Source organism: Anas acuta, chromosome 5 (genome assembly GCF_963932015.1).
Source record: "Anas acuta chromosome 5, bAnaAcu1.1, whole genome shotgun sequence".
Classification (NCBI taxonomy): Eukaryota; Metazoa; Chordata; class Aves; order Anseriformes; family Anatidae; genus Anas; species Anas acuta.
Genome location: NC_088983.1, coordinates 17788854 through 17808587, shown reverse-complemented (window position 1 = coordinate 17808587; position 19734 = coordinate 17788854). Strand labels below are relative to the sequence as shown.

The 19734-nt window shown below is 42.3% G+C and overlaps 1 protein-coding gene across 1 annotated transcript in view; it reads left to right on the top strand.

Moving 5' to 3' along the window:
* The first annotated feature begins 6335 nt into the window (after nt 1-6335).
* The window catches only part of KCNK13 (potassium two pore domain channel subfamily K member 13), a 64719-nt gene continuing 51320 nt past the window's right edge, over nt 6336-19734 (top strand). The window contains exon 1 of the mRNA XM_068682973.1: nt 6336-7307. Within this exon, the coding sequence (XP_068539074.1) occupies nt 6959-7307 (349 nt within the window). The 5' untranslated portion in view covers nt 6336-6958. The remainder of the gene's footprint in view (nt 7308-19734) is intronic.

Sequence of the window (19734 nt, the reverse complement as noted above, 5' to 3'; positions counted from 1 at the left end):
ATTTTCCCCTGTAACTAAGTGGATAAAGTTGGTTAGGGTCTGATCAAACGGTTTTAATGGCTAATACAATAGGTTGTTTTCTAAAAGCTCAACTGACTGAACCCCCAGCCATACAAGGTTCTTTACTGATTTTATAAACCATCCATCACTGAGGTCATGGTGTGGAAGGGAAGCAAACTGCAGAGCTGCCAAACATCCAAGGAGAGATGAAGGTAAACAACTGAAAATCTGGTTTCATAGTTGCGCATCACTATTGGCCTGTATCACTGTATCCTCTAATGTAACGTGATAGTCCCAGTTTACTCCCTTCAGGGACAAAACAAGAAACTTGGTTGCTTGTGATTTTAGAAAAGACTTAATCTGTCTGGAGCAATATAAGACTAGATTCTTACTGGAGTTGTGTAGTAAACTGATGGCCTAATTTTGGCCTAAAACAATGATACAGTGATCTAGCTATTTTTTTCGCTGCTCCTGAGATTAAATCCAGTACTATAAATATAAAAAGGCATGAAAGGTTCCATGTAGCTTGTTCCATGTTAGGTGTGCAAATGTGCAATGATATTATAGCTCCTTTAGTGGATTTTTTAGATGTGTCAATGTGCTTTTTCAGTAATGAGTAATATGTTAATTTCTTGTACTTTCTGCTGTTAAGACTTCCTATGATTTCAGTATTTCAGCCTCTGAGTAATGTAAATACAAACAAATGTGAAGAAAGTAACAAATAACTGCACAACATCCCAAGTAAATAAGCAAATACAGATGTAATGCCAAGAACTGAATACTGAGACCAGTAAACTCATGTAGTGTGCAGATACTTTCATATATCTTACCTACCCAACGCGCGTTTGAAAAAACTCAAATGGATTTTCATGTTCTTTACAATGCTAGATACCGCCTAATTCCATAGATATTTCTATTCATATTGGTGAAGCTGATGAGATTTCACAGCTCTAGAATAAATCACTATGACCAAGGTTGTCAGAATTTCATCCACACACTGACATCAGCCCTACCATTTCCTTTCTTACCTCTGAATTTCCTTTAATCTGCCAACTATAACTGGCATCCTGAAGGACAAAAGCAAGAAACACAGTGAGAAGTATTGAAGATGCTAAAGATGCCAAAATGAGCTCAGTAAGATCAGAGAAATAATTTCCTATTTTAATTTAGTCTTTATACCTTGGCTTTTTTCTTTTTTCCTTTCTCTTTTTTTTTTTTTTTAATATATTGCCTTTTCAGCTTCATTCATCAAAATAGATTCTACTTACTCTTTTTCTAATTCCATTCTGACTATATACACGTTGATTCATGGGTCTAGGTTTCTCTCTTAACATGTAATTCACTACCATGCACAGTTCCAGTGCTAATTTGGGAACTTAATGTTTTGGTTTAGTTTACGTGGTCTCTGGGAATTGTGTGTTGACCAGTTCTCTTTAATTTCTTCTAAATTGCCAATTTTTTTCAACTACTACTGTAACAGCTCCAGATCTTTTTATTTGCATTTGATTTCTAACTGTATTTTAAAGTAAGTCATTAAAACAGCATCCTGCTTTGTGGAAGTCTTGACTATACTGAAACAAATAAGTTCTGGCATTGACTTCATTCATCATCTCTGCACTTGTGACTTCTGTTCTTTTGGAAGTGAAAAGTGTAAAGCTGAAGTGATTTTTTTGGTGCTTTTTAAAAATCTATTTAATGAGAATGTGCAAACTGTTACAGTGCTACAAATAACATTATAGTCCACACTTTCTGAAAAATCCTCCATGGAAATGGCTGTAGAGATGCATCCTTCTCATGACACGTTGTGTAACCCCATTTTGCTCTTTTTGAGGAAATATATTGTATATGAGTGTCTTTATTTTGTTTACTCTGAATTCCCCTGAGTCCTACTTTTTTCCTTTATTGCTAGGCTATGGGTGGGAAATGGGTAAGCAAGCCAACACTTTCTTGATTGGTTCTGTTATGCAGATTAAAAAAAGGTACTGTTTTTTCTTATGTATACCATGAAAAAGAGTCATATTTCTCTGGAGATATCACCAGTGAAAATCTTAATCTAGGACACAATATTCCAATACAGCTTTCTAACACCATTCTCATGTCTTTTGTTCACAGTAAGCTAAACATCTAGACGCTTCCTTGTTCTATAGTTTCATTGCAATGGTATATATGTGGGTAAAGGAAGAACTTTAAGTCATCTATTTAAAACAAAAAACACACACCACAACTTTTTGATGTTTTCTTCTTTTTTTGATGCTTTTATCTCTGCAAGGGAAGGAAGCCATCATATACTAGTAAAAGGAATGCAAACCTGTAGGGTTGTCCATTGCTCTGCCCATGGTAGAGTCAACTTCTTTTGTTCTTACCAAACATACTGGTTTTTCTTACAAATATTGTCTTAAAGTAAGATGAAGGCAGCTTCTTCTAGTCAACTGAGATCAGAAAAGGCACCTCCCAGGCATGCAGGCATAGGTCGAAGAAGATATGAATATTACCCTATCTCCAGACCTTGTTTTTACAAAGTGCATTCCATCTGGAATGTACAGTTACAGCTTAGGCATTTCCTTATGTTGACTAAAGTTTGCTCCCATGTCGTGCAAACGTTAGATGTGGGTTACAGCTTCACAAGATGTAGAAGGAAAAGCAGTAGGAGGAACTTGAAGGAAGACTGCTAAAGCCCTGCAAGAGACAGCCTGGTGCTTTGAAAGCCCCAGAGGAAGATGAGCGGCATGCTTATGCATGAGTAGCTTGGGAAAAGCTACTTCACTGCAAATAATAAAAGTAGAGGGGGAAAAAAAAAAGCATAATTGCTGGTCTTGTTACACAGAAATGAGAGACAAAATATATTACACAGCAGATGTACTGCAGGCACAGAAAACTGTGAAATGACTTTTCCAATTATGTGCCTATAGATGTGGAAACAAAAAAAAAAGAAAAAGGCATAAACAAAGAAAAACCTGCTCTGAATGGTGTTGGTTTGTTATGTGGTTTAGAAAACCAAGCTATCAACTTTTTTTTTTTTTTTACCTGTTGAACTGAGAGAAGTTAAGCAGCATGCAACTGTAAATTGGTTTCCAGAAGTGGTAGTAGTTCTTGAGATCTCTTGAGGAGTCCCTTGTAGGGACCATGAAGTCCTGAATCTCTCTGTCTTTCACTCACAATAGCAAAATTTAATCTTCAAATAAAAATATCCTCTCTAGGGTATGCTCAAAGTATAAATGAAATAGTCATCTCTAAGAAGTCTAGAATATGATTTTAATAACTAGCATAGAAGCAGATTCAGTGGTCTTTCTGCTTTGTGAGATAAGCAAATAGATGGGTAAAGGCAAGACATGACATTCCTTACTTTGAGTTCAGTAGAACTCTACCACAGATGTAATCTCTTTGGAAATCTTAACAGTGGAACAGGCATGTTGAAAAGTTTAGCCTATTCTAAATGCCCAAAATGTTGCACATTTATGAAGGGTTGCTATGTTTGTTTTTGTTTTGTTGTTGTTTTTGTCTGATTGATTTTTTTTTCCCAGATTGCTTTGTTAATTTCAAGATTATTAAGTTTTGGAAGAAACTTCATTGTGTTTAAAACTTGCTTGGAAGTAAATTGCAGCTTTCTCAAAGGCTTCTCCAAAGACAAGCAGTGCATTTCAGTTAAGCGTACCAGTTTATGACTTCCAAATGTGATAAATGCTTAATTAAAAATATACCATCAGCGAGATAGAGAAACCAAATCTCTTTGTGAGTCTTCCAAGTTATTTGTTGACACGTTAATAATAGCTCTGTTCTGATCAGACGTTTATTAGTAATCATTATTAGGGAGGGCTGAGAGACCTGGGTCTGTTCAGCCTTGAGAAAAGAAGACGGAGAGGAGATCTTATCGATGTCTATAAATACCTGAAGTGTGGGACATAAAGGGATATGGCCAACCTCTTTTCAGGGGTTTGTGGGGACAGACAAGGAGTAATGGCCACAAGATAGAGCATAGGACATTCTGCACCAACGTGCAAAAAAAATTCTTCAGGGTGAGGGTGACAGAGCACTGGGACTGAGCAACTGAGGTTGTGGAGTCCCCTTCTCTGGAGATATTCAAGACCCATCTGGACGCATACCTGGCCAACCTGCTCTAGGAAACCTGCTTTGGCAGGGGGGTTGGACCCGATGGTCTCTGCAGGTCCCTTCCAACCCCTACAATTCTGTCATTCTGTGATTATTAGGGTACTCAGTGACTGCATCTTTCTTATTTACTGGGTTATCATTTAACAATATCAATAGAAACAGAAAATACATTGATTTTTTTCTACTATTTGCAATTGTGCTCAACCTCACTACCACCAATCCCTTTGTCCCTAAAAACATGCACAGGAAAAACAAACAAACAAACAAACAATGGAACTGTGTTCTTGTGGTTCTGACGTGTAAGGCAAACATAGAAAATTTCCTGATGACAATACCACAAGTGAAACATGCTGAGGTTAATGGCAATGCATTCAGTGTTCAGGCTCAAAAGGTGTTAATTTGGGTTTAGGGTTCATTTAAATATCACCAATATGTTTAAACATTTTTTTTCACCTGAAACTAAAAAATATCTTATGCCAGTGAACACACTTCATTTCTTTATTCAACCATGTTTAAATGCTCTGGATGAGCAACTACGTCTACACTGTGCATGCTCTTCTCATGCTCAGATTTTTCTAGCTGTCTACACAACAGCGATGGGATTAGTGACCTTTATACAAGAAAGTATTATTTAGAGTAAGTACCTTAATTAGAAACAGGGGAAGTAAAGGAAGAAAAGGGAGCTTAAAACAATAAAAGGTACCATACCTGTGGTATTTGCCAGCCAGTTTTTCATTTTTCACTTCAGGATTCCAGTCAATATAATCTCAAATTTGTTCTATCCCTGAATAGGAAGCATTAATAAGATGATTTCTCAAGAGATTAAATCACTGCACATCCTTTGTAATGCTTTAGCTTGGTGAAGATCAGATTTGACAAATTAGGATCACTTGCAATTTTTGATGCCCCATGACAGTTGTATGCTTCATTGTTTCTCAGGAACATGTCAAATGTTCTGTACCTGTATTAACAGTCACACTCGTGACACACATAAAACCAACACAAAAACTATTTCACGCTAAAAAAAAAAAAAAAAAAAAAAGTAACAGTAAGAACTCTAAAACCCTGGATATTTTTCCTTGGGTAACGTGATTGTTCTTCACATTCCTGTAGCAATCACAGCGACATCATGGTTACAACAGGTGAAGGCTTGTGTGCCCATTGTGCTAATCCAAGCCACCAAAGAACAGCTTTGATGGAAAGAAGCTTCAGAGCAGGTTGAGGGCGCTCTCTGCAAGAGAACTGATGTAGATCCATCTTCTTTCTCACTGTTAAAGCAGGGGATAAAGGTTTTGTTTTGTTTTTCTTCTAATAGAAACTGTCAATAATTTTAAAGATAGAGCAGCCTTTTTAATGGAAGTATGCGGTTACCTTTGCACATGGCACACAGTCTGGTTAGTCTGACTGGCATCTAAGTCGTCTTTTTTGGCTGTTCAATATCTTCCAGCTTTGCTGCTAATTTTAATTGCCATATGCCAGTGTATGTTGAAGAGGAATGAAGAGGGAACAAAACCACAACATAATGTGTTACGTTTCACCTACGAATAACAATAAACAGGAAAAACAAAGAGGAAGCATGAGTCTCATTCATCCTCATCTGCTGGTTTGCTGTGTGGTGTGGGAATTGACTTGGCTCCCCTCGCTGCCGTGCTGGCCAAGCAGATCCCCTGCCATGCCATCCTTGGTGATTCTCTCTTGAAAACCAGCGAGGAGTTGCACGCACTCAGCCTGCAGGACTCAGCCCCGTGCCTGAGATGCAAGCACATGTCAGGCTACGAGATGGCCGGTGGCTCTCACACTAAGTGTTCTTTATTTGACATTCAGGGGGATTGACATTAAGGGGATAATTATTAAGAATATCTTCGTTCCCACTGCATTTTTGCTGCAATGTAATTAATAGAAGGGAGTGGGGAATGTTGCAGTAGTACCTCGTTAACCTACTTTCTAAAATAAAATGTGTGTAACGTGTCTTTCACCGGAAGGAAAAAGCGTTTATGTATGAATATGTTGTACGGAGCTGAATTCTAACCCCCGATCTTTTCAAGTAGAACTCAGCACTGTGTTAATTGCCGGATATCGGTGACTTCAGCTTTTTCTTTTTACAGTAACTTATCTTGCCAGAAAGTTTCCACCGAGGGCGCCTTGTGGCCGCACGCAGCCCGGCCGCGGCACCTGCCTCACGCCCAGCGCCGGGAGCGGAGCCGATAACGCCGGGCGGAGGGGAGAGAGCGCCAGACCCGCAAAGAAAGCGGTGCCCTCTCTTGGCAACGAGCAGGAACTCCTCCTGCGCTGTGCCACAACCGCGCCGGAGCCCTCGCACCTGACGGCGCCCAGCTGCCGAGCCGCCCGGCTCTGCCGCGGCGCTCAGAGGGAGGGCGAGGAGCCCTCGGTGCCGCCTCGGCCGAGGGGAGCTGCCCTCGGGGCGCCGGCTCCTCACATGGCAGCGCCCCGGGGCGGCGGGGCGAGCCGAGCTGCCGCTGCCCCCGCCGGGCCCGCCTCAACCCCCCCGGCGGCGGGCGGGCGGGCAGGAGGCGCTTGGCGGTGCCTGTCCCTGCGCCCCTCTCCGACGTGCTCGGGGCGGGGGAAGGAAGGGGATATGAAACTCGCCCAGACGGCGGCCGCGGGGGCGGCCCGAGGGGGCTGAGGGGCTCCGCGGGACGGCACGGCACGGCACGGGACGGGGCGGGGAGGAGGGGACGGGACGGGACGGGACGGGACGGGGCGGCCGGTGGCCACCGCCGGGACGCCCCGAGCCCTCGTCCCCGCTCAGGCGTGGCGGGCGGCGCCGCCGTGATGCCGGGCGGCGGCCGCGGGAGGGCCCCGAGGTAGGGCCGGTGGCGCCCGGCGGAGGATGGCGTGCGGCGGCGGCGGCGGCGGCTGCTGCTGCTCCAGCGCGGGCCGCCTGAACGCGGACAACGCGCGGTTCCTCCTGCTGGCGGTGCTGATCGTGCTGTACATGCTGTGCGGCGCCGCCGTCTTCTCGGCCATCGAGCTGCCCACCGAGCGGCAGGCCAAGGAGCGCTGGGAGGAGCGGCTGGAGAACTTCACCCAGCGCCACAACCTCAGCCGCGCCGAGCTCCGCCACTTCCTCCGCGAGTACGAGGAGGCCACCGTGGCCGGCATCCGCGTCGATGACATCCGGCCCCGGTGGGATTTCACCGGCGCTTTCTACTTCGTGGGCACCGTCGTTTCCACCATCGGTGAGTGCCCGGACTCGACGGGGTCCCGGGGTGGGGGTGCCGCCGTCGTGGCGGTGCCCGCGGTGGAGGGGAGCCCCCGGGCTGTGCTCGCCTCCCCGGGGGGACGGGGGAGCCTCGGGATGCGGGGACAGGGGCAGGCTCCGGGGATCACCGCTCACACCCGAAGCCGAAAGGTTTTGAAGAGCCGCCACGGCATCCCGAATGTTGCAGCGTCTTCCTGGAGCGAGTCAGCGGTCCGGAGTTGGGGAGGGTCGGCAGGCAGCGAGCTCTGAAGGGACTTTGCTGCTGGGCTCATCTTTTACACAACAAAAGTCCTGAAACCGGCCCTGCGGTGCCCAGCTGGCAGCTGTAGCGCTGGGAAGGTTGGGTTTCAAAGCACCCAGCTCTCCGTCGCGCTGGCTTTCCGTGGCAGAGGCAACAGGTCGGTGGGCACTGCCTGCTTCTTGGCGAAAAAACCCGAGTTTATCCGGGCTGAAGGAGCTGCAGGGGAAGGTGATACTGGACAGAAATTCAGGGGGGATGAGAAGAGTACATGAAGATGGAAAGGGACAGAGCCGGGAACTGACATCAGAGCCCTGGGGAGCCTGTGGGTGTCATCAGAAAGGCTGCGTTAGCTGCTGTGGGCAGCCAAGAGCCCCGGAGAAACGGAGCTTGCTGTAGTGAAAGACAGGCAATGTTCTGCGCATTTACCACTGTGATAAATGGGGTCACTATGTCTTAGTAATGGGATTTCCAATTCAAATCAGTTTCACTCCACATGGGAAACACACTGAGGAATGATTATGTAATTACTAAGGGCAATTTTTCAAGAAATCACCATTAACACTTGCTCCCTGAACACGGGCTTTGAGATGTCTTGCTTTATGTTGGACCTGCGAGCTGTCCGTCAGTTTGTTGAACACCTGATGCTTCCCAGCAGTTCTACTGATTCCCCAGCACCAAGTTTCTTAGGTCTTAAGTTCATTCTGTGATGACAGGTGTCATTGGGCTGGTTTTACATTACCTCAGGGCATTAAGGTTTGGGTATTTTGTGTCCTTAGACCTGGAGAAGTCTGTTTAAATGTTCTGCTGAACTGGTGCTTTAAAGTAACATAACATTGCTAAAACCATTTCTGAGAACTGATACTGTTTGTTTGAGAATGTAACATCTCCATTGAGGTGTGTTCCCTGTATGATCAAAATACGTTGTTGATCCTAACCTTTGCTACTGCCATAAAATCACAGGAAACAGAGCTGGGAACAGATCTCCAAAGTTCACTAGGTCCACCTCTGTTCCTAGAGGAGGTATCTTGTGTGCAGTTACTTTCCTGATAGACATTTGTCCAAGCTGGTGTTTTGAACCGGGAATGCTGGAGATTCCACAGCTTCCACAAGGAATCCAGCCTAGTGTGTTATCATCCTCACTGGAAAAAAAAGTTTTTCCTGATGTCTGCCTTGCTGCAGTTTAGTGACTTTCCTAATTTTGGTCTTATCCTCAGACATAGAGAATGGCCTCTTAGGTACTCTAAAGACTGTCGTGTGTCCCTTCAGTCTTTTCTCAATTTAGAAAGCCACAATATTATAAAACCCCTTTGCAGTGATAGAGTTAATTTTTACCTGTAATAACTGATGTCAGTAGTTCTTAATGTTAATATTTATCTTATATAAATGAGATTGTTAGAGGGAGAAGAGTATCTGTGGTCTTATTAGCTGTAATTACTTACAAGTACAAATATCCACTTAGTCACTCATACGTCCTGGTAATTTCATTGGTTTGCTGATTTCTGTTGCCCACAATTGAGAACTCAATCAGCATTTCTGCAGAAAATGCCCTGGAGAACCCTTTTTCCTTCAGATGGTCTGTAGTCTATGAAGATTTACATCCTACCCCTTCTTTTGACTTGACATTTCTCATTTTTAGTTGTATCAATAGTATCACTTTCTCAGTTTTATCAACAGCATCATTCTTTCTTAATCTGGTCAGTAGCATTGCATGTTTTCAGTCTTATCAATGTCATCACTCTTCCTTAATCTCCTCAGTAGCGTGGCTGCTCTGTGAGGCTGCTGGTGTGTTTCAGCTCTTTATCTTAGTGCGTGCCGCAGGCTGGGCTCTCTGGATGGTCACAAGATGATGGTGACTTGGCCACATCCCTGGGGCCACACCATGCAGGACCATTCTCCCACATGCCCTGAAAGTGTGTTTGATTTTATCAACCATATCATGGCTCATCCTAACACTAGATTGTGTTATATGTCTCTGATCAAAGGTTTTGCTCTCTTCTTGACCCTTTCTGAATGGTCTGCATTTCTTTCATGCCCCAGTAGAGTGCCCCCAAATCAATGTATTAGCTCCAGCTGTGACCTTGCTAGTCAGAGGAAAGTGGAAAAATTATGGCTTGTGTTTTTTATTCTATCCTTTTGGTGGCCACATACATTTCTACAGCTAAGTAAAGTTTGGTGCCTTCAGTTAAAGACACTTTTTCAGGAATTGGTGTTTTTATGACATACTCCCTGTCCACAGTCAGTAATACATACTGGTGTCAAAGGTTTTGATTTAACAGGTAAACTGTTGTCAAAGAAGCGGTCTTCTATTTCTCTTATAAACTTTATCTTTTATATTTTTTTCTCTTCCACATGGTGGCAATTGTTTTGCTACTGTACTCGAATAAATGTATTTCTTCTGCAGTAAATAAGGGAAACCTAACCACTTTGATACACTGCTAAAGCATCACTGAAGTGTTACTGCTAGTATCAACTGCCTACCTGTACTTTAGCTTGAAAGATTTGCCATCATGTATTTTGGGCTCTGAGAGGAAAGAAGAGAGGTTTACAGTCTCTAAGGGGATAGTACTGTATTTTTAATTAAGATTCACATAAGATGTCTGTCACCCAGATATCATACTGTGATATCAGTGTGTGGAGTCAAGAGGTTGAAACAAAATATACCAACTCTTTTCATTTGTCAAGAAAACACAAAGCTAAACTAATAAAAAAATGTCCTTTTTTCAGTTTAATAATCTAGAGTTTGTTCTGTCAAAGGATGTATTCATATCAATTCTAAGCCTGTAATTCCTAATTTTGATGTGTCTTTTGCTTAATGTGATCCAGCATTAGGCCCTGAAGCTACCTATGTAGTGGAAACAACAGAGGAATAAGAAGGCAGCCACAAGCACCCGCCCAACTGGCAGATTACCTAGTTTTGCCAGGAGGTCATCCCAGGGAATAAGATGGGGTCAAAGCCCCTTCATCCCATGAAGACAGTTGCCTAACTCTAACCTATGGGGTGGAGCCTACCTGTGTAGGATCATAGAAGCACAGAATATCCCAAGTTGGAAAGGACCCGCAAGGATCATTGAGTCCAATGCCTGGCTCCACACAGGGCCAAGTCTGTAGCAAAATCCTTCATACATCCCCTTTGTTTTCCAGGTTAGTTTGTCTGTTTGCCACATAATGCACCAGCATTTGGTAGGCTCTGGATGCTCAGCAGTGCCAGACTGTAAGGTCACGGCTGTCAAAAGGCACTCTGATACCTAAGCTCTGTGGTACTTTGGGACAGCAGCGCCTCCAGGAGTTAGGGAGATGATGCCCAGGTGCTTGAAGAGCTATGGATTGGATTGCTGCTTGTCTTTCGCGATAGACACCTCGGCACCCTCTATTCTGCTTGAAATAGGTAGATGCAGCTGCCCAGAGGGTTAACATAATGGGGTATGTGCAGCATATAGGTCCTTCTCATATAGGTTCTTCTCTGCTTTTTGAAACCACTGAAAAACACAGTTACTGACTTCAGCTGCATCAAATGAAGGACTTATCATTACTGCCTCCATATCTCATGTACATCTGTATTTCTGTGAATAACTTCACAAAATTGAAAGGACTTTGTTTCCTTTTTAAAAACAAACAAACAAAACCTGTGCTCATCCCAGGCAGTATCATGGTCTTGATTAAAAGTGTTTTATTTTTAACTCTAAATGATGTGAAATGTGTCTTGTCACAAAGGCATAGCCTAAAGAAAGTAACTCATCAAACTGACATATGATGTAGCGTATGTGTGGTGTTTGACCAGGCTCACAGCAAATGAGGTATTTTTTCCTCTTGTTGAAACAGAATTTCTTGTATTTCAGTTTGTGCCCATTGCCTCTTGTCTTTTCTGTGTGAACTGCTTGTAAGTAGTGAGGCAGAGGAGGAAGTTATATCATTTTCACAAAACTAGGTACATTTTGTGGAGAAATTGCCGTAACTTGCGTCCTTTGTGCCAGAAGCTGCCGCGTGTTGCTCTGGAGGTACACAGCCTTGGTGCAAGGTGAGAAAAGAGGTTTGTCCCCCTGCTGCCTTACCTGAGGCCCAGGAGCCAACATGTGCTGGCAGAAGGGTGGGCTTCGTGCAGTAGAGAGCAAGGGGCAACCAGGTGGTGCTGTGTGCGAAAGGGGGCACGGGGAGTCAGGGCATCTCCTCTGAGCACCTAGAGGGGGCTGGGAGGGGAACATTGCTGGCTAACTGGGAGGAACCCCCACGGCAGGGCTGTTCCCTGGCAAGGCAGCCACGCTGCCCATCGAGCAGAGGAAGGAGTGCTCCAGGTGCCAGACAAAGTGCTGGTATCCTCGTTTGTGCCTGTGTAAACGCAGCACCTACTGCTGAGGGGAGTTACATCTGGGGGGGAACCAAATGGAGGGGGAGGAATAATGCCCAACAAAACACCAAGGTCATTAAGATAGAGAACTGGGCTACTGTTTGTAGCCTCAGATTGCCCTGTTTTTACCATCCTTTGGGTGAGCAAAGGGTGGCGGCTGCACTGAGTGCTCCCCCGGTGGCCGAGGGCCTGGTGTCACAGAGACCAAGGGACAGGCCGTTACCCAACCCGATCTGCATGTTGGAACTTGTACAACACAAGGTACATTGTTCTGCTGGCTGATATTATTCTTTAAATTCTGATTATGCTGCAAGCAGCCCTAATAATTCAAAACAGTGGCCTGCTCTAGCCACTGGGCCGTGACCGAGACTCAGTAATCCCGGGTGGGACAATGTGGTAAGCTCACAGGAGCCAGTGTTTTCTTTTCTTTAAGTTCATTCAGGTTCTGGATGTTTCACGTCATAGATTCTGTTCTGGAGTACTTTTTCTTCTTGGTGAGCTGGTACTAAGCTAAGTTTGTTTTTATGTTCATAAAGTCTGTTGTGGTTCTTGTCCCTGAATGTCAGTTGAACTTGTCTCTGAATGTCATGAACTTCAGAAGACATCATCTGACCTTGAATCCTGTCTGAATGTAAACCCTTACACATTTTCTTTTAAAGAGATCCCTCTTCTCCTTATAAACAGTGGCATATGGCTGCTATGTAAAAGCATCATGTTTAAAATTCTGCCACAAGAAGGGAGTTTGGGTTTCAGTTCCCTGCTTTGTCCCCTCGCATAGCCTGGCTATTCTTGCTGAGGGTGTAGCCCACGTGCCGTTCACCTGTGTTTAGTGGAGGGTGATGTATATATAGCTCAGTTTTCTCGATCTTTACTGACTCTGAGATCCTTTTCACCAAGGTTGCTGTCAGTAATGGAGACTCCTATGAATAACTTTGTGCTGTGGGGACTGTTTCAGGTGCCCTTCTGAAGTTTTGAAGTTCTCCCAGTCATGACATACAGAACTAGTGTGCAAGGACTGGATTACACTCCTGGAGCCACTGAGCCTCTGAGTCCCTTTCTGGATGTAAAGTGCTTTTTGTCATCTTGCCATACTCATCAGCAGAAGTATTGCACCAGGCTGCTTAGGTTCTCCTTCAGATTAAAACCAAACCAAACCAAACCATTTAAAAATATATAAAACATTTAGTTCCAACAAGCTCTGTTAAAGGTAACAAATGATTTCCCTGCTTTCCTCTATTGTAGAGCTGCCTGAAGGATGAGAATGCCCCAAATATCAGCGCAGGTTATGGCTACTTGAGTTAGTATGACACCCACTTTCTCTTTCCCTTTGAATCTACCATATCCTGCAGTCTCTGACTTGAAAAGCATATCCCACTTACACCCTGTAAATGTAGAATACGGGGAACTGAATGTCATGTCTGATGTCCTTTTCCTGTCAGCATACGTTAAAAATAGTAATTAGTTTCAGAATCACAGAAAATTTTCCATGATGGCAAAAGGTAGGTATTCAAAGATCTCAGACTTTCAGTGTAGAAAACCTGGCATTGCGATAAGCAGAAATAGTAGAGGAAGGGCTTCATAAAAGTGTTATTGCAGTAATTAATGTGTTAGTAAGTATATGATGATAATTAGAAATGAAAAGTGTGTCTGGCTAAGTAAGATTAAGCAAGGAGATGATATTTAGATTTTATTTGAAATATTTCACAAATGCAAAAGAAACAAAATGCAAAAAAAATTGTCACACTGATCATTTTGGAGGCTGTTATTTTCTGAAGGTATTGAAACAATCCTACTGGCCTTTGTTGTGTAAATAGAGCAGACCATTTTTTTTTTCTTTTGTTTTTCAAATAATACTGCATTTGCATTAAGGAGTGCAAAGAGGATTTTAATTAAATATTAAAAAACTCACTTAATTAATTTCTTAAAAATGGACCTACTAAAGAAAGGAACAACTAAGTTTGCCCAGTGCCAAGAAGAGGAAACAGCAGCCAAAAAGATGAAATTAGAAGCAGCAAAAAACAAGGAGGTTTATTTGACATGCAGGCAACTGGTAGAGTGAAAAAAAGGGAAGAATCTTTCTTCTATCTCATCCTGATACTTTAATAAGAAAGTGTTTTGTTTTGTTTTGTTTTGTTTTTTTCTCTACTGTATATAAAAAGGCTTTCATTAGTTGTAGGTCATCTTTAAAAATGCATTCTAATGCTTCTGATCTGATAGCTCTAAGAACCTGAACGATGTGTGCTCTTAGAGGATGACTACAAGACTGATTCCCTTCCTTTGGGCTTGAGGGGAAAGTTCAGGAAAGGCATGTCTAGAGCTAAAGGCTCTTCACTTTACATTCCCATCCTTCATCTCTCTCTCTGATCCGTGTTTGCCAATACAGAGATCTTAGGCTAAAGCTTAGGGAAGATGCAAGCAAACTGAGGTAGTTTATTTGCTTTACAGAGATTAGCAAGTAGTCCTAAATTTACTTAACTGTTATTTGGTTCTAGAACTGCAACTGTTTGTGTAACTAGTACATTCCCCACCTCTGAAGGACCTATTTGCCCAAGTTAGTGATTGGTTCACTGTAATAGTTACTGATGAATATACAACAGATCTGTATAAAGCAAAGATGTAAAAAGAAATAGGAAAAGGAGAATGGTGGTTACCATGACAGAATGACCATCAGTCTATACGCAGAACAAAGCAGAAATTTTTAAGTTAAGCAAACCATGCAATAGGAAAGAAGTATGAAATTAAATTAATCTGGAATTTCTTTTTTGTGACATTTGAAAACAAGATCTAAAAAACCACAGGAGTGGTAGCCTAGCACATTTGCTCTTGGACAGAGGTTAAAACAAAAGGTTAAACCACACAAGAGTAACCCACAAGATTAGGAAAAGGCCAGGTGACTTCTCCTGTGTACATTTTATTATTTCTCTTAGTGTCAGAGTCTTCAAGTGATCTTCAAGTCATCCAACTTTTCAGTATATATCTTAACTAGGTCAGATGAATTAATGTGTCCTAATATGTCTGTTTCTCTTCCCTGACCAGAAAAAAAAGCTGAGGTTCCAAATGCAAAAGTTGATAATGATACTAACAGCATTGAAAATTAGGTGAAATAAATCCCACCCTAGCAATCTGATGATGGGCACCCAGAAAGCAGCAGAATCAAGACACTGACTGTTAATTTCTCTGCCACAGATTCCCTCTCCCTTAAAATAGATCAGTAAATATTTAAGAGCACTCTGAAATCCACAGATGCAATCATTATATCAGCAATTCTCTTTCAGGAAGGTTGGGATGAGGCTTTTTGTCCAGGGCATAGAGCTTGATCATAATGGAGGATTTATTTTATCTATTCACAAGTTTATATGCTGGGAGGTAAGCACAAATTCTCCTATAAGTTTTTCAAACATAAATGCAATTTAAGAGGAAACCCTCTCAATTTGTCTCTAACTTTGCTGAGGTGTAAATGTAGAAGGCAGCTTCTGTGACCACAAAGTGGCAGAGTTCATTAATCTTTAGAGGAGAAGGAGAAAGAGAAAACCAGGGGATTTCAAGAGCAAAAGTTTTAATAACTCAGAGACTTCCAGCAAACAATCTCAGAGGAACCAAAACTAAAGAAAAATTAGGTTAAGGCAGGCTAGCAGTTGCTCTGACAAAAGTTACTAATGATGCTGGCTCAAATAATCCACGTGTAGAAAGAGGACAAGAGCTGTAGTGAAAGACCAGCATGTTTAAATTTTCAGTTAGTTATAGATTTCAAACTATATTTCAATCAGAAGGAAGCATACAGGAAATGGTCATGTGGCCACAATGAAATAGGGTAGGGCCCAGTTGGACACGGTATTCTTTGAACAGTTTTCACTGGATCCCTGTAAGAGTAGAAGCATGTATCAAATGGGGCTCTGCAGGGGCCTTCCTGCAGTCCAGAATTGCTGCTATGCCAGTGGAAAAATAAATCACATTGAAATGTATGAAGAAGCTTGCAGTGTTATGTTTCCACTATATTCTTTTCTGGGAAGCATTATCCAGAAAACAGTTTTCATGTTTGGCTGCTGCACTTCCAGAAATAGGGTCTAGAAGGAAGCACTTGGTATGACCAGGCATCTAGAAAACAGAACTTATGCCAAAACTGGAAGAAATCAAGGAATTTGAATAGCCGAGAGAAGAGAATTTGTGTGGAAGAACACAATATGTGAAAATCTGATGCAAGATGGATTTAATACTCTGTTCTCTAAGTGCACAGCAGCTAGGAAAAAAAGTTAATGGGGCTTAAATTACAACACTGCCAGTTCAGGTTACACACAAGAAAAAGTCTCCTAACACTGACTATAAAGTGAACAAGTTGTGCAGTCTCTCTGGGACTGCCATAGAGAATCCAGCACTGTAGTCCTTGAAAGCAGGTTAACCAGACATCCCTGGTGTCATCCCAAGAATGACACTAGAAACTTTAATTCTGTCACTGGGAAGTGAATGGACAAGATGACCTTTTTATGCTCCTGCCAGAGCTTTTTTTTTTTTTTTTTTCCCCCAGGTTCTGTCATAGTATATTCCTTATCCCCATTAGCCTCCAAAAATAAAGATTATGTGTTCAGCACCCTGCATATAAAAGTTTGTTCTTCGGCAGTTTTCCCTTGTATTTTTAGGATGCAGATAAGAAGCATTTTGTGACAAATTTACAGGGAAAATATAGATTTAAAAAAAAATTTGTTAAACCCTCAGGAAATGAAAGCAGGATTTTAATATTAGAACGAAACAGGCTTTGACAAGTGCAATTGTGTTACCCTACTTAGTATATATCTCAAATTAAATAAACTTTAAAACAGCTTAAAATAGAACTGATCATGCACTGAGAAGCACTTAATTAAAGCAGTGAAATCAGATACAACAATATCTTTACTGCTGTTAGAGTGAAAAGAGAAAAATGGATGAAAAGAGATTAATCAAAGCCACAGCTTAATATAAACAGATCTTTACTTTGAAGAACTTGGTCCTGTAAGGAGCTAAGTACTTTGCTGGAAGATGCTCTTCTGTCAGCTGTAATTAAGCCTACCTCCTTCTGTAGTGTTATATATATCCCTATGACTTAGAGACAAAGAGCATGAGGAAAGTACGATTGTTCTTATTCAACAGCTGGAGAATTAAAGCAATGAAATGATACTTAAACTGAGCAGCGGGTATCTCCCTCTGTGCCCTCCACTGCTCCTTGCATCTCCCACTTGTTCTAAAGAGAGACCTTGCAAAACACACCGCTGTTCACTTGCAGTGCTTCCCTGCAGAAACCAGAGGAGGGAAGGAAAAGGAAGAAGGGTGGCTGTGCACACCCAGACCTCGCCTTCACGTAGGGATGGGGTATGGCTGGGGCCACAGCTGAGTGTTTGGGTTTTAGAGTGGTTTTGGGTAATGCTGGAGAGGAGAGGAGAGGAGAGGAGAGGAGAGGAGAGGAGAGGAGAGGAGAGGAGAGGAGAGGAGAGGAGAGGAGAGGAGAGGAGAGGAGAGGAGAGGAGAGGAGAGGAGAGGAGAGGAGAGGAGAGGAGAGGAGAGGAGAGGAGAGGAGAGGAGAGGAGAGGAGAGGAGAGGAGAGGAGAGGAGAGGAGAGGAGAGGAGAGGAGAGGAGAGGAGAGGAGAGGAGAGGAGAGGAGAGGAGAGGAGAGGAGAGGAGAGGAGAGGAGAGGAGAGGAGAGGAGAGGAGAGGAGAGGAGAGGAGAGGAGAGGAGAGGAGAGGAGAGGAGAGGAGAGGAGAGGAGAGGAGAGGAGAGGATTGAGACATTTGGGAAAGCTAAAACTATATCCTCTTTAAATGATGCAAAACTTCGGGCCCTACATGAGTTTGTAACTGGATCAGATCCTAGAAGTTTAAAACATTTGTAATTTGCTTCTGTACTCACCTGGATGTTTTTGATGGCAATATTCTCCTTATGAAGAGCCTAACTAGCAAACTCCCTGAAGGGGACACTGGATAGTGCTGTGGAGCATGAACTCTGCAAGACTAAAGCAAAAGATTTAAATCTGCAGAGCAAAATTTCCTAAGTACTAAAGCTATGCCTCAGGGAAATGGGATTTTTGACATGGAGGAACTCATCTGAACTGCTCCCAGCAGTATCTGTTACAGGTACTGACTGCTGTGTGGTGGTTCTCTCGAGGCTGCCTACCTTGTTGTTCAAAAACGCTCCTCTATGTGTTCATCCAGACCAAATACAATAAAACCTGCAGGTATACATGCAAGGAGAGATGGACAACTTCACTCACAGCATATGGGAACATCAAACCATGTATCTGAACATGTTTAATATCTTGAGGTACTCCAAAGAGTTCAGCACATTTGCAAAGAATAAGAAAATCTCCCTGGGTTATGTAGTCCACTTGCCTGACTGAGAAGGGATGCCTCTCTGAAAGACCTGAGGTTTTGGCTTTGTGCAAAACACTTTCCAGTGTAATGGTGAGCCCTTATTAAATTGCTCATTATATGGTGACATGAAAAAAATAGGTATTAAAACAAGGAGTAAATCTGCGTAATTTTCTAAGCCAGAAGTTTGCCGAGGAGTGTGCAGGCTGAGCTGGAGATTAATTCTACTTGTTGGAGCACACAGCAAACGAGAGCTTTCTGACTGGAGTGGTGACACATGCGATACTGTGTTTTCCTATTTCCTGGAGAGAAAATTACTTTTTTAATTGAAAGTAAAAGCCTAATCAGAGCTGAGAACATTAGACATGCTATGAAGTGGGATAAGTTGGATGGAGAAAAGAAAAACACCAATTTAAACCAACTACTTGCTGGTTATGGGTGCTGTCTTAATTTGTGCAATGGATGAGTGCTAAGAGTAGGGCAGGACCATGTATACCTAACAGTGAGACAGTATTGACTGAAAATAAGTGATTAAAAATGGTCAGCTCAAATAATGTTTTATATAATAGCTATTAATAGAAAATAGTTCCTTTAACTTGGATCAGACCACTTATATAAAGAAGCATATACATATTTTGCTATTGGAAATTTGTAATTAAATGAATGCTGGGGAGGAGGGTTGCAAACTCTAATTCCAATATCAGCTGACTCAACGAATTTTAGAATAGTTTAGTCAATTTATAAAATACTGCAAATAAAGGCTTTGATGACTGTTTATCATTACTCATATGAATAGTTCTGCCTACTACAGCGGAATTATTTCTGCTGATAAACTGAAGCATTTGTTCAGATAGTTGATGCATGAACAGTTAATACTTTAAAGCCTTTTCAAAGCAGTATAAAATACTTGAAAATAAAATTGTTTCAATGGTAAAACTGGAAAAAAAATATGCCTGCACAGGCTTCTTTGAAATATTATTATATATCTTAGATTGCTGGGGAAAAAAATTAGGATTATAAGGTAGGGATTTTTTTTTTTTAAGCATTGATGTGGCTTAAGGGTTCTACTGAATTCACAGTGCCATCCCTGTCGGAGGGCTATAGCTTGTGGAAGCATTTCAGTTTTCTTGACTTGTGAAAATCAATATACCGGAAGGTGGTGTTGATTGTAAATATAGCCCAGGCTTCTTGCAACCTCAAACCAATTCTGCGTTTGAGGTGGTTTTGTTCTCACAATAAGAATGTTAATAAGGTTCTTAATGTGTTTCTATCCACACAGGGGAAGTGTGACACTTTTTAGTAGAAAGCTATTCTGTTGAAAATCTGATAGTCCTCAGTCATTAGGAAGAAAAGGAAATGGGAAGTACTTATTGCTTCACTTTTAGAACATTGTAAAAAAAAAAAAAGCAAAAAAGTAGTAAGAGGTGATAAAACATTGAATACAAATGTACCAAAGTAAACTAAAAAAAGTTTTCTATTTTAAGCAT